At 39.8% G+C, this 14,917-nt stretch overlaps 1 protein-coding gene across 1 annotated transcript in view; it reads right to left on the bottom strand.

The window, feature by feature from the left end:
- Positions 1-10,512: 10,512 nt before the first annotated feature.
- The window catches only part of ESR1 (estrogen receptor 1), a 129,093-nt gene continuing 124,688 nt past the window's right edge, over positions 10,513-14,917 (bottom strand). Inside the window, exon 8 of the mRNA XM_014951246.1 lies at positions 10,513-14,058. Coding sequence (XP_014806732.1) covers positions 13,824-14,058 — 235 coding nt within the window. The 3' untranslated portion in view covers positions 10,513-13,823. The remainder of the gene's footprint in view (positions 14,059-14,917) is intronic.

Genomic DNA, 14,917 nt, shown 5'->3' with positions numbered 1-14,917 from the left:
TGGTATTAGGTATGTGTTTGAATGAGAAGACCTGGAAAGCTTGACAAATGGTAAAATACATGGGAAAGTATCACATTAGAAGTTGTGCTACTATTGGCAGCTGTCCGTATTTTGAATTAATGATTGGTCATTTCAGGTTTTTTTCTCAAGCTCTGCTTGAAGATCATTCTCACCCATGTGTTGTTTCTGTGTGTGTGTGTGTGTTTATGTTTATGTTTATGTATGCTGTCATGTCCAATCTTTGGCAATTGAGATTGTACCAGACCACACCGAAGCAGCTTTTTTTCCTGTGGGTATGCTGGAAATTTCTTAATATTCTTCATAGCATTTTAATACCAAGACAGATGTTTATGCTTTATCAATAGTTAATCTAGTGGAATGTGCCCAAAACATAAGCATAAATAACAGAAAAACATAACAAATTTGAAAACTCATAAATTTTCCATAAATCTTGCAGAAAACTTGCAGTCTGAGCAGTGGCAGACACTTTGCCCAGCTTATCAGTCCCAATTCAACCAAAACAGGATTCTTTTCAATTTTGAAAGAATACAGAGCATGGCTCTAAAATACTGTCCTCTAATAGGTTTGAGATTTTTTAAGCCACGAGACTCAATGTAAATTTTTTCTGCAAGTTAAATGTTTTTAGTTAGAATATATTGGCCTACATAACAGAAATTTAAAAAGCCAAAAGAAAATACAATCACATTAATTGCTGTTACGTAGGATTACTTTTCTGGGATACCATCTTTTGAGCTGGTATGAGCGGAGGGTCTTCAGAGGCAGCGTACAACAAGCTCAAATCCAGCATTTGGAAGAGCCAAAATAAAGCTTCCTTTCCAGGTAAGTTGTAACATTAACATTTTCCTGAAAAGAATTTTGTATGTCAACAAAGGATCTCCAATGTCTGAGACAGACGTGGACTGACAAGATTGTGTATTCTTTGCAAGGCTTAATCTCCTTTATTGGTGTTCAGAAGTGATGCTAGGCTAGATTAGTATCCATAGTCACTGATTCTGAGTAGACAGAGATAAGGAATGCATTTTTGGGGTATAAGGATGAACTGTTACTTGAAATAGACTTGACAGATTCCATAAAATTGACCCCTCTTCTCTCTTCTGATATCATTCTCTTTGGTGACACATTTCAGTCAGTCGTAATCAGTGCAACTACATGAGTACTTCTGTAGTTTGCTCGGAGCTGTTAGTCCAGATCTTTGCGTGCTCTAGACGTCCTTTCAGCAGCCAGGGTTGTTAATTTTTTGTTGAAAGACATTTTTGTTTTCTTTTAAAAGAAAACACTGAAATGAGTAAAAATACTAATTTACTGAGAAATAAGGATTTCAGCCTGCCTTTGTGTCCTATTTTTCAGCCACCTATTGGTGATCTTATGGAAGTAGATTATATGTAAAGGGTAATAGATAGCCTGTGAGTATCAACCTATGGAAGAGCAGTCTGTTGAAGGAATTAGGCAAGAAGTCACAGGTGAGACCTGTTCATTTCTTATAGTGTTTAGAAACTGGGGGAGAGGCAGACAGGTTTGAAAGGAGCTCATTAGAAAGGAGAGGGGAATGCAAGGAAGAGAGTTCAGTGTGAATGATGTCAGATGCAATTAATAAAGTGCTTTATCAAAAGTATACAGGGTAGCACCTGTCATGCTTTGAATTGCAAGATAACATTTGAATTTTTCCAGCTATTTTGCCACTCTGTAGCCTCTGCTTCCCTTGGTTGTTTGAATGCCTTCCCCACTTTCCTGGCACCTAGGGAAGAACAGCCTGTCTTCTGCAGAAGACAGAGTAGAATTTGTACAACTCAGTCAAGCTCCCAGGGGTGTTTTGGGCAGTAGTCACTACAATGAAGTGGCAGGGGGGAGTGACTCTACCTTGTTCATGATGGTCATGCCCTTTCATTATCTCTTACCACTTGAAATGTTCAGTCCAGGGAGTATGAGAAAGTGATGAACTGCCAGAGGAGTGGAGGTTACCTGGTTAAATAGGCAGGGGAAAACTGATGTGAAATCATAGGAATTTTTTCATAATTAACTCATTAAATAGAGTTAGGGCTAAGGAGGAAACGAAGTGATGATAATTAAAGGAAGTATAGAATTTGGAAGGTCGCATCATCAAGTGTCAGTAGCCCTTTCAAGTTCAGTGCATTTTTGGCTGATTACTACCTGCGGGGCACACATGCACTGTCTCACCTCTGCCTTGCTGATGAACCAGAGGGCAGAGTGTACCTGCTGTGCCCTGCTTCCTTTCAGGTGTTGCAAAGCAAAGCTGCTTCTGCTCATAGCCTCAAGCTCTGAGCTCTAACCACAGAGCTAACTATAGTTTCAAAGTATTGCCTGTTAATTTGAAAGAGAAGTTGGCTGTAGAGAATTTTCTTTTGACCCTAAGTGATCTGCTCACATAGAGAAATCCTCCCAGTAAACAGCAAACTCTCTACAACACCTGCCAATAAGGCAGTCACAGAGAGTGATAGACACACCTTAAGAAAATGTTATAGACAGGAAAAACACGTTTGTAAATCCTAAATCTCCCATACTTTCCGAGATAGGAATGTCAGTCTGTAATTGATGTCTCAAGGGAACTGCAGGCAATTTGTGCCAGCAGGTTAGAGGATGCCTCGAGTGCTACCTTAGACTTTTGGGACTTTCAACTCTGGAAAAAATCAGCATCTGACCAATTGAAGTGGTTTGAGTAAGAGGCTCCTCCAAAAGGAATTTCCTGGTCTTGAACCAAGTCCACTATGACTTCAAATATGATTTTGCAGAACTGGATCTTAATCCTAAAACCTGGCACAAAGTTGTTAAAACAGAAACAAGCAGCCAGGCACTTCACAGGATTCTCCAACCCAGGAGCACCAGTGACTTGAAGGCGTAGATCGAATTGCAAACCCCAGTGCGACATCAACACGTGCATTGATGGCCACAGCATGAACCAGGTAAATGGGGCAACTGTTAGGGGGGAAGGGGGTGGGAAACACACCCAGAAAGCTGACAAGTGTTGCAGCCAATGGCACTAGCCAGCTTTGCAGCCTGGGCATCTTTCTCATCCTGATAATGTCAAGGTACTCTCTCTGTCTCACTGGGACACTGTTAGAGAGGACTTGGATATGGACAAACTTTTGAAGAAATGCACAAGTTAGAGTCTGAGATGCCCTGTCTCTGTGCTAAGCCTGCAACCTGTCGTGTAGCCTCTTTCTAAAGCACCTCAGCTACTTGGGCTCTGCAAATACAAAGAACTGGCTTCTGGTAACGTGCCTTGAATGTTGGCTGTAAGGCATGAGGAAAGGCAGTACAGGAGCTGCAGACCTGCAGGTCTGTGTTGAAGGCACGTGTTCAAGCATAGAGAAAGTAGACTGCGTCTTGGGGAACTCCAGTCATTATTGCATTATATTTTTCCCCATTTTCTACTGTAAATAGATGCGGTAACTGTTCTATAGGTGCAATCATCCCCCTGTAGTCATCTCATAACTAGTGGGTGTTTAAAGGCATAAAGGAAATTGGTTGCTCAGCGACTCCAGATCATGCAGTAATATCAAGGCACTGTCTCATTATGCTTATAATGATAATAGTGCAAAATAATGAGCACGATTTGCCTTGAACTTACTGCATCTGTTTGTGGAGTTCTGGTTGTGGAGCGTGCTTTGCAAAATCTGAAGGCAGACTGAAGAGTGATACTTAGAGACGTCTGACTGTCATTTGTGGAGTTCTGGTTGTGGAGCGTGCTTTGCAAAATCTGAAGGCAGACTAAAGAGTGATACTTAGAGACATCTGACAGTGTCGGGAGTACAAATGGTCTGAAGTGCAGAGAAATAGTGTGCCCTTACTCCTCACAGCTGTGAGCATGATACCCATTGCCTACCCCCCACCCTGTTCCAGCAGCGATAACAGCTTCATTTTGCAACAGGTCGATAGTTTCTCGCCACTGGTTTGCCACCCTTCCAGCTCTGTTGTAAATGCTGTGAACACCTGCAGTCTTGCTTCCTCCTTCCTTGGAGCTTTCTCCTACAGCTGGTTATTGAATGAGGTCAAAGCTGCCGGGATTTTCTTATGAACAGTCATCCCTGGCGCTTAGAGTCATGTGCTATTTGTGGTTGAGAAATCTGTTTACAACTGATAGCATCTCTCAACATGCTCATCATCATCATGTGGATCTGAGTGCATTTGTGTGCGTATTCAAAGGCATAACAGAAACCGGTCGCTCACAGTCTTCAAACTGCAGATGCTATCAGGATCTAGAAAACGTAGGAGGATTCTGGAAAATAAGAGCAGAGACAAGGAGAAGAAATGCAGGTTTTTAAGCAGGAGAAGAAGAGAGTATTGATCTTCTCACTTGCACTTCACGCGTTTTATTTGGTATTTAAAGGAGTGGATTGTAGAAAGGAAAAAAGCAGGAAATACCATAGTGAAGTTTGTGTTTAAGATGGGTCATCTGGCTATAAAATTGTTCAGCTCTTGCAGCAGTCAGTTGCAGGGTTCATCTAAACCAGCGTGTGCCTAAGTTGAGAGTGGGAGGAATTGGAGGGAGGAGGTTATTTTTCTTTTGGCTTTGGGGGAAGAATGTGTGTCTTATAGTCACAGAGTTCCCTACACAAGGGAACTAGTCTAGGTACTGGCTGGCTGGTTTTAACCTTGGCAGCAATGTGGTGAAATGATCTATAGCCAACTGAGTTCTTCTGTTGTTGCACTATTTGGCCATAATTAGATCTAAAGGGACATGGATGTGAAACCTGTATTTGTGAGAAGTTATGCTTGTTTTGTTTTAGTAATCTTAAGAACACTGGAATAGTCTGATAACATTCCATAATAAAGAAATAAATAGGAATGATTTAGAGAATTAATTTGTCTTCCAAAAAAAAGCAGTAGATAAAAATCTATGAAACAAGATTAAAGGACATTAATAACTACCAGCTTAAGCACTGAAGGCTTGTCATAGACTAAAGCCTGGTTAAATGATAGAAATCTGAATTATATTAAATTGTTTCTCTAAAAGCAGACAGGAACTGAAAGCTGTGACTTCTATTGTTTGGTGCTGCTTAATATATCATTCAAAAAATGACCTGGTCAAAACTGCTTAGTTCAGTAAAAATCTATTTAAAGACCTGAGACGTAGCAAATGGATTTTACCACAATGAGGTCTGAATAAAACAATGGTGCATTTAATTTTTGGAAAAGAGAGGAGGCTTTAGGAAAGTATTGTACATTTCTTGTACCAGAGGTGGCCTTGGGGGAGGAGAGGTGAGACACTGAGCTCTTCTATGTCAGGGATGATGCAGATGGGGATGTAGTTTGCACAAAGGTTTCTCAAGTCAGGCTCTTTGCATTTTCAGGCACGTTGTAATTCCTGGGAGACTGCTATTATTGATGTTGTAATTGAGGGGATTTTCATTCCATTGCTTTTAGAAAGGATATTTAAAAAAAAAAAAACAGCTGGAAGGAAAGCTACCAGAGTTCCCCGCTCCTTTTTTTTTCATATGTGCTCGCGAGCCTATCCAAGAAGTGGGACATCCATGTCCGTAGTATTCTCTTTATAAATAATTCAAACATTGTCTGAGAGGCTCCCTGACCATTGAGCTGCAAGGTTGCAATTTTGAGTACTTGGCTAAACTCGAAGCATTGTGCGGCCAGGCGTGCGGACTGTGGGGGCAAGGGGCAGGGGGGAAATACGGCATGGAATATAGCATGAGGCTGGAGCGTTTTGGTTGAGACAGATACAAAGAAGACATTTTGGAGCTGAAGTTTCTTTTCCTATTTTCAGATTTAACATAAGCAAAAAATAATCTTGCAAAGGCAGACTAGAAGTCAAACTTTTCTGCTTACATCAGGCTGTCTAAACTTTTAAGCTTTTATGTGTCCTTTTGTGACACCCACTGCAAAGTGGGTAGCACTTTTTGCTTACCTCTGCAGTATAACATACTTGTTTCACCTTTCCGGGGACAACACAGGTTCTCAAGTGAGTGGAAAATAAAAAAGACATCTGAGAGGAAGCAAATCTTTCTGTCTGGAGCTGAGGAGCATTCAGTCTTTGTGTTTAGAGAATATAAATGTCTTACAGTCCCACGCATGTGTTGCAAAATCTGTCTGAAAAAGAATCCTGAAAGCACAACCTTTCCTCACATGTACATTTTTCGGTTGTTTAAAATGGTAACATACTGGAGTGGTGCACAAATGTGTAGAAATGGAAAACAACGGGAGATAAATTTTATATTCCCTGTGCCTGCAGAAATGAAGACATTAGCAGAGTGACACCTAAATACTGCAACATAGAGATCTCACAGGGACATGAGAGCTAGTTAGCCTTGCTTCTGCTGAGATAAGTGCCAAATGTTATTATTTTGATGGTCAATTTTCCTGAAGGCTTAATGAACATTTTTACACCTCAGCCTCTGTGTCTGCAGGATGCCACAGTGAATGGTAGTAATTGGAGCCTGGCTGGGCATGAGAAAACCCACGTACGCCGCATCCCTCCACGGACACTCTTTCTCTGTGAGCACGCTGATGAGTGTTACTTTACGTGTTTGGATTTTCCCCTCCTCTTCAGAGCCTGAGTGGTACAGACAAGCGGTGTAATGCAGAGGAAAAAGATGTCAGACTTTTCCAGCCTAAGAAACAGCTGCACGGCCACAAGGCTTTTAAAAGGCATGGATGCCCCACAATTTTTAGCCCATGAAGAAGCTGTTATTGCATAACAAGGAAATTACCTTAATTAACAGAAAAGTAAAAGCAGTCAGATATGTACTTCAATGATGCCTTAGCTATGCCATATCTTTCTAATTAGTTACATAGACTAAAATATGCTGGAACAAGATGTGCATCATATACATGTTAGGAAAGAGAGAATGCAGGGGTGTGGGGGGACCCCAGCACATATGTCTGTGTGCATGTATATGGCCCCGCTCAAGGGAGTAGGCAGCTGCTCTGCAAGGCACTGTATGTGTAGTGAGGGAAACGAGAGCGATGGGCCCAGTAAAGATGAGCCAGGAGTTTCAGCTGCAAGAGCTCTGCAGTGATATGGCCTTGCTGTATGATTTCTCAAATTACTTCAGCCAACAGGTGGAAGAAATCAGGAATGAAGCTGGAGTCCCAGCTGGCTTCTGGCTGTGGAAACGTGCCCAGTGACTGGCTGCAGAAGCTCTTCTCCTAACAGGTCCCTCCTCTGGGAGGGTGTGAGCAAGGTGGTATCTCACTCACCTTCTCCCATCACAGAAAACACACGATGGGAGGGAATGAAGAAGAGGGAGACAGACTCTTTCTGGTTGTGCCTGCTGACAGAGCAAGAGGCAACAGGTACAAATTAAATTCCATTTGAGCACAGGAAATTATTTTTTTTATATGAGGGTGGTCAAACGCTGGAACAGGTTGCTCAGAGTAGTAGTAGAGTCTTTTTTTGTGGATATTCAAAATGTGATTGGACATGGCCCTGAGCAATCTTCTGTAGGTGACCCAGCTCTGAGCCAGGAATTGGACTAGACAATCTCCAGAGGTGCCTTCTCAGCTCAGACATACTGTGATACTGCGTGGTCATATTGTTCTCTGGAAAGATATATGGGCAAAAGACTGCCTTAATCTCCAGGTAGTGTGAAACACTTCACCAATTCAAATTGTTACAATTTTTGCAGATTTAAGTATGCTCAGACTTTAGCTGTTTGGTTTTTCATTTAGGAGTGCAAGGCCTTTGATTTTGCAGGAGTATTCTGCTGTCTAGCTGCATTTTTTTTTGGATTAAGCCTGTAAATTCAGTAGCGTGTAGCAGCTGCCATTTTAAGCCAGTTCTCCATGAATGGTAAAAGCATTTGACCTCAGGGTTCATTTGGTCCTGTGGATAAAAAATTGCATAAAGCCATTGAATGCTGTCAGATTTTGAGTCAGCCAGCACTGAAAACAATGCTATTATTTTGAGCACGTGTAGGTGTGCAATTAGTTCATACTACTCCAGCCCACCCTTCCTGGCCACAGCAGCAACCCTCAGTCAAGCTCTTTGCCATGAAAGAACATTGCAAGGTAGGTACAGTGAAACATCACATAAAACCAAAGAGCTTTTACGTGTATATTCTTGCAGGAAAACAGAAGAACCTACGAGCCAATAGTCCCATTCAGAACCAGCACAGCATAGAAAATGCATGAAAAGACTCAATATAGGAACTATATTCTCTCCCTATTGCTGATAGATAGATATATCTAGTTATTGAAATACCTACATGTGTATGTAAATGCTATAGTTTATTGGTTTGATTCTTCGCAAAGACCAAATATAATTTTTAGAGGATTTTACAGGATAGGGCTAAGTTTAAATTGTTTTTATGTCAAGAAATGTATCTTTCATTTCCTTTTCATCCCTTTCCTGACAGTTTAGTCAAGACAATTTTTTTCCCTGAGGACTAGCTTTGACTTGGGAAGGTAGTGCTATTTTACTTGGTGTTAGCTAACTCATGGTAAGAGGAGGTCAACTGCAGAAGGCTAAATCCACACAGTTTTCTCTTCCACCATAATCTGTTTCACAAGCCAAAATAACAAACTTAAAGCTTACTTATAAAATACTAAGTACATAGGTGATTTCCCTGGTGTCACTAGGAATTCTAGAGACTAGACCTAACACAGTCGGCTCTAGATATGGCCACTCTCTGATGCTTTTGGGGAAAGGTGAAGAAACTGATTAAGAAACAGCTTTCACTTAGATGCACAGAAACAGACACATTCTCGTTCTGTAAAAAATAATGTCCTGTTTCCCTGGCTACTGGAAAGCAATAAGTAGAGAAGCATATTTTTAAAACTATGCAAAAGATAACTAATGAAACAAAGTGCTCCGGTTAATTCTTTATTTTCAACATCAAATACATTGATAAAAATCTTGCACCAATCAGGTAGCCTACCAGATTTTTCATTTAGACTTTTTTAAAACTTTTTTAGGTGCAAAACAAAGGAAAAAAATCTCACCAAAACAAAGACATCAATAATTTTATATGCATCAGTAAAAGAACAGAATACTTCAACAAATACATTATGGCAGCTGAGTCTATACCAAAGAAAGGATTTTCCATTGACAGACTACATAGTGCACACAAAAGCATTAGTTTTATAGTATATACAATAAGGTGATACATAAAGTGGCTTGTTAATGCAAGTCTCATGACCAGCAGTCTATCCCTTCATTTTCTGATGGGCACTTTCTGAAGAAACAGACTTCTAATTATAGGCACACAGGAGTACAGAGCATACTAATTTGCAAGATGGCAGCATATACATTTTTTTTAAATTTTTTTTGTTTGTTTCTTTAGGCACATTTGAATGCAAAAAATTATATATTTTTTTTTTAGTTTTTTTTTAACACAGTGCAAAACCAAATACCCTTATGGGCAACAATCACTTTGAAAACAACTTCTGGGATATAAAGCTATCTACATTTGAAAGATGAAAGGGAATTGTGAGTAGAAAGGGTGGAACATTAATAGTAGGGAAATATTAATTTAAAATTCTCTGATCAATTTGAGATTATGCTATAGTTGCAGGTGACAGCAAAGACTGGCTTGTATTACAATACCATCGTTAACATGACCCTTCTTTTACATGTGTTGAATTTCTATCTGTAAAGCTATATTACAGCAATAGATAGCATCACAAATAGTCATCTCTTCATTGAAAGTAAGAAATACACTTCACATAAGTTCAGCTGTAAATACCTTATATACAAAACCCCATTACCTTTAGGTTACATTCAAAATTTAAAGCAGGATATTATATACACAAGAGAGGCTTGCTGTGTTCCTACCAAGGCCTGTGATAAGACTAAGGACCTAGTGAGGCAGAATTTTTACTTTGCTGGTAGTTTATTTAATTTTAAACATTTGGCACAACTCTCAAGGAATCAATCAGCATCAATCGGAATGGATGGAGGCTCCAATACAAACCCTGGCTTGGATGAAGGGAGTGGCTTGGGTTTTCTTTTGTTTTCTCTTTTTACAATTTAAAAATGGTAAATGTTAGGTACTAGTGACCTGCTGACAGTCCTTGCAATATCCTTAGGAGCTTAGTTCAGATATTTCTATAATTATATTTTTAAATTATTAAACCCCTCAGTGTACAGAAGGAGAAAAATCATCAGATGTCACTGAAACATCATAATAAATTTACCACAAACACACACCAAGAAACTCTCATTAAATTATTCTAGCCCAGTACAAATTGTACTGCCCCAACTGGGAATTTTACCTGAGACAAAGTCTACAACATTGAGACATGGCTCGAACCACTACAAACCAAAATAGCTTTCACATAATGTTGAAAATTCAGACACCACTAAGTGCCACACGTCACCCTATCTCCTCTGCTGTCTCCCAAGCTTTTTGTAATAATTCAGTAACAACCATATTCTCAAGCAAAGCAAGTTGATCTGGTCTATTTCTGTTTGGCTTGTGCTGGTATTACATTGCCTATGTTTATAGGGGGTTTTTTGGTTTTTTTGGTTTTTTTGGTTTTTTTGGTTTTTTTGGTTTTTTTGGTTTTTTTGGTTTTTTTTTAAAAATCCACATATAAACATTATAAAATAATTCTTTCATTAGCTGTCCAGAGACATCACTATGAAGGTTTTGGTAAAAGCATAATTAGCTGCCATGAATAGTTTTCTTTCATTATTTTTTTTTACATGCTATATATTTTTTTTTAATATCCAGCACCAGGTATTCAGGTAGTACTGGTTTGTCAGCTGCAAATATAAAGTATATATGTATATATATATACACACACATAAAATAGCATTCTGTGAAATAAAAATTACCAAATGTCAGGCACAATTGTTTGCATACACGAGAGCATAATTCAAAATTACATCATATGAAAAAGTTGCCATTTTTGTATCATAGACTTTGTTTAATCAATTGAATAGCTACATTCAGCTGTCTGATATGTGGACAATCATCTTTATAGATAACTATGGGAAAGTAACTATATTCATTAAGGTGCTGCTTCAGTTAAAATCTCATGAACAAGTTAATGACACAGATTCTAAAACTGACCCAAGGTAAATGACTGTATTATTGGGAACCACTGCTTTTCTTTCTTGGGTGCCCTCCACTGTTGTCACGACAAACATGGGAGTACTGGTTGAATCTAGATTACTTCTTTGCAAGGGCTGAGCCTAGGAAAGCATTTATAATTAAGACTGTGAGCTGACTGATTATTCCTTATGTTGCAAGACACATTACCATACCCTTCTGTCTGCTGCAAACCACTTCAAATCACACTTACTCAGCTTCACCAGGAAAATCTGTAGAATGTAGTGGTACTTGACCTATGTAAGTACCATCAGAAGCTGACCCTCTGTTGTGAATTGCTCTCCATGAACTACTTTTTTCCTTCTAGGCCAAATTTACACTTGAATCGATGTAATGAACTGTTCTGGGATGTAGGAAGGAAGGCATTAATTTAAAACAATTTGCCTTGCAGCTTATGAGCTTGATCTGTGTGTTCTGTCGTAGAGAACAGCAAGTTGCACGTACAGTATTTAAAGAGCAGCTCTAACACACACTGGGCTACAAGTGAATGATGATGGTATAAGCACATAAATGTAACTACAGGGATTCCTGTGCTCCATTCAGATCTTAGCATGCACTCACTCCAGAGCATTCACGATTTTTCTAACACATTTGAAAACCAGCTACTAAGGGAAACAAAACGTGCATTTTCTTTCAAGGCATTTAGGAGCCCTCCAAAAGCCCTTCGGTACTAAATTTGCACACACACATGCATACTCTTACTGAAAACACAAAAAGACAAATCCCCCAACACATTCAGAAAAAAAAACGACACTATAATATGCATCAATAAAAGGCCTATTAACTTACAGTGACTGCTTCACATGTTCAGGCTTGCAGAATTTTCGAGGAATCTTCTCAGAAGTAGGTAGCATCTAGCTTCTAAACTGCACGTATCCTTGGATATGTACATGAAACTGTTATAGACATCATTATGTACATTAACTAAAGAATCCTTGACTTGGAGCACAAACTCGTCCTATTCCTTGCTGCCTTCACGATTGCTACGTAACTCAATCTCACTGCACACAGACTCTGCTTGTGTGACAGGGAGCGTAATTAGACATAGGCACTCCTGTATGGCATTAGTTGCACTATATTTCCTATATTTAGTTGCTACAGGATATTCCAATCAGCATACTCTAACATAAAGGTTTCAGCTATAGCAGTAAAAGAAGCATCCCTGAACCCCTCTGTAGCACTGTGGCCAGCTGCTGTGGAGCAGCCTACACATGTGCTATGAAACGTCCTTACTGGCAGGGTGGTCGCTTCCAACCAGCTATTGGAATACTCCCTGGTCCGTGCTAACTCCCAAACTGCACCTGTAAAACAGAAGTGCAGGTAGCACAGGCAAAGTTCATCATTAGACTAATAAAATATCCCTGGCATATGTAATAATTGCATTCCAGTACCCAGCAACGTTCCCTGACACATTTAATTTTCTAGCATAGAGACAGTCAACAGCAGCACCAACTCCTACTTTGAATAGCACATATAGTAGGGATTTCTGCAGTCTCTCTCCTTCATGTCTTGCTGAAACTCTTGATGTCAGTGGACCTTTGGTTTATTTACAGTTGGTCTGAAGATTCTGACTAATCCTTACGAAAAACAGTTACACACATACATGGAGAAAGACAGATTGATCTTCCTGGACATGCAGTCCCAGCGTCTTCACCATGTCTGAGGCTCACTGCCCAGTTCTGGTGTCACGGGTGAGGTGGCTCGTAACAGTGACTTCTGAACGTGCCCCAACAAGAGCCAAAGAAAGCTGAGGCAATGCACAGCCTACTGCTCTGGCTGGGATGCCAGCCTGCCCACACATGATGAGGCCACACACTCTGTGGAAAAGGATGGGACCATCCCACTCTGCTGGGCCAGTCTTGCACTGGCATCCTCACCCCTTGGTTTATAGCACAACAAAGCAAAGGACAAGAGGAGGATTTTCATAAACTAGCGCTGGATCATATATGTGTTTGAAGACTTTTTTGAGGTTTCTTTTAAGACCTGATGATTTTTATAATCATCTGGCCTCATTTAAGAGTAATTGTCTGCATTATCTCTATTTGCCATGTTGTCCTTGAATACACACTGCCAAGCAACAGAATAATTTAGCTTTGCAGGAACAGACAAGATAGGATGCAATTCAGCTAGAGGACATGGTAAGGGGTCCTGAAAGTTTGGTCAGTATGATCTTCAGAGGGAGTTGTCTGCTGATGTAAGCCAGCAAGGTAAAATAGTATTATTCTCAGACAAGGATTCTTTTCTAATAAGAGGTGGGAATCTACCTAAACTACCAAGGCAGCCACTAGCACTGCAGTTTCACTATGGCTCACTAAGATGCCAATCAACTTTCCATTTACCCACCCAAAAAAGTAATCCAGACTCTCTACCAAACTGCTGCAAAGTTTCAAGCAAGTAAAACATTAGGCAAGCTCAGAATTTGAGGCAGTTATCAACAAAGATACCAATATGGTGGCATGGTTATTAATTTATAGTAAAATGAATGTTCAGTTTAGGTTAGGATTTACCCAACTTAAATGCAAAATTAAATAAAAACACTGCAAATTCCAAATCAAACTCGCCTGACAATCCTTGCTGGCTGTCCATAGCAATGACGTGTCTTCCGTTTAGGATAAGCAATCAATTTAGGCAAGTGCTTGACAAACACTCAAATGGAAAATGCAAATGACTGTTGTCATTGGAGTGTTTCCAGAGGCGGCACTATAGACAAAATGAAGCATGAGCTAGGTAGTACGCTGCTGGGTTTCTCATACCATCAAATAGGCTGACTTCTGTTTATATTGTATTCTGCATATTCTCCTCTTCTTTACTGTTGATATAAAAAGACTGCAAGGAATGAGATGAAGCAGATGCAGTCGTCAGCTGGCTCCGGTTTTCCTCTTCCATGGGTGCAGCACTCCTGGCTGCCGGGGCGTGCAGCCGGTGAGCGTCCAGCATCTCCAGCAGGAGATCGTAGAGTGGGACTACGTTTTTACACTTCATATTGTACAGGTGCTCCATTCCTTTGTTGCTGTGGGTTGTAACAAAACGACAGTTACTTTCCAAATATGCTATGGGGGAAAAAAAAAAAAAGCTATCAGCTAACATTTGTTAAGTTCATATAAATTCCACCTTGTATATAACACTAACTATATGTTCCTGCTATACTTAGCAGAATAAGGCACCTTCAAAGAACACTTCAGACTGCCCATGAGCAAGTTGCCTTCTAAAGGTGCCTCTTTTGCTCTCCTTTGCCTAAAAGGCAGCCTAGAGCACATGGACTTCTAATTTAGGTACTGTGACTAAGTAGATGGGATGACTCTTGTCTTTCCCATAATAAAATCTAAAATATCAGATTTTTTTCCTAGAAAATAACCCCAGCCAATTTGTTAGCAAATGTTGATGTGTAATAGTATCCATTCACAGAACTATGAAACTATGGAAAAAATAATTAACTTCACTGTGCATCTGGAACATCCTTAATTGTACAAATTCTTCTTAGGGGGGAAAAAAGGAAAGAAAAAACCAAAACAAAACAAACAAAAAAAAGATGATTAACATGAAGACAAAGAAACTGCAAAAAGACATAAGTGAAAAAACCACATACAAATACTCCTCAACTTTTTCCTGAAGACCTGTATATCAGCCCAGGAACTAAGGTCTGTATGGTTCAGCTTTAGTAGCTATGATGTGTTGTGTACTCTAATTTTAATTTTATTAACTGAAATAATTAATCTGTGTGACAACATTTCTTATTCCTTCATAAAAATAAGGTCTACACTGTATCTTTGTATAGACATGTCATGTTGTTAACACTCCAGCCCCTGAGCCACCACCTTAAGAGTTAATTACATTTGGGAGAATCATTGTGGCAGACAGACACCTCAGCT

This window comes from Calidris pugnax, unplaced genomic scaffold, assembly GCF_001431845.1.
Source record: "Calidris pugnax isolate Ruff unplaced genomic scaffold, ASM143184v1 scaffold24, whole genome shotgun sequence".
Lineage (NCBI taxonomy): Eukaryota > Metazoa > Chordata > Aves > Charadriiformes > Scolopacidae > Calidris > Calidris pugnax.
This window is presented reverse-complemented; position numbering and strand designations above follow the sequence as displayed.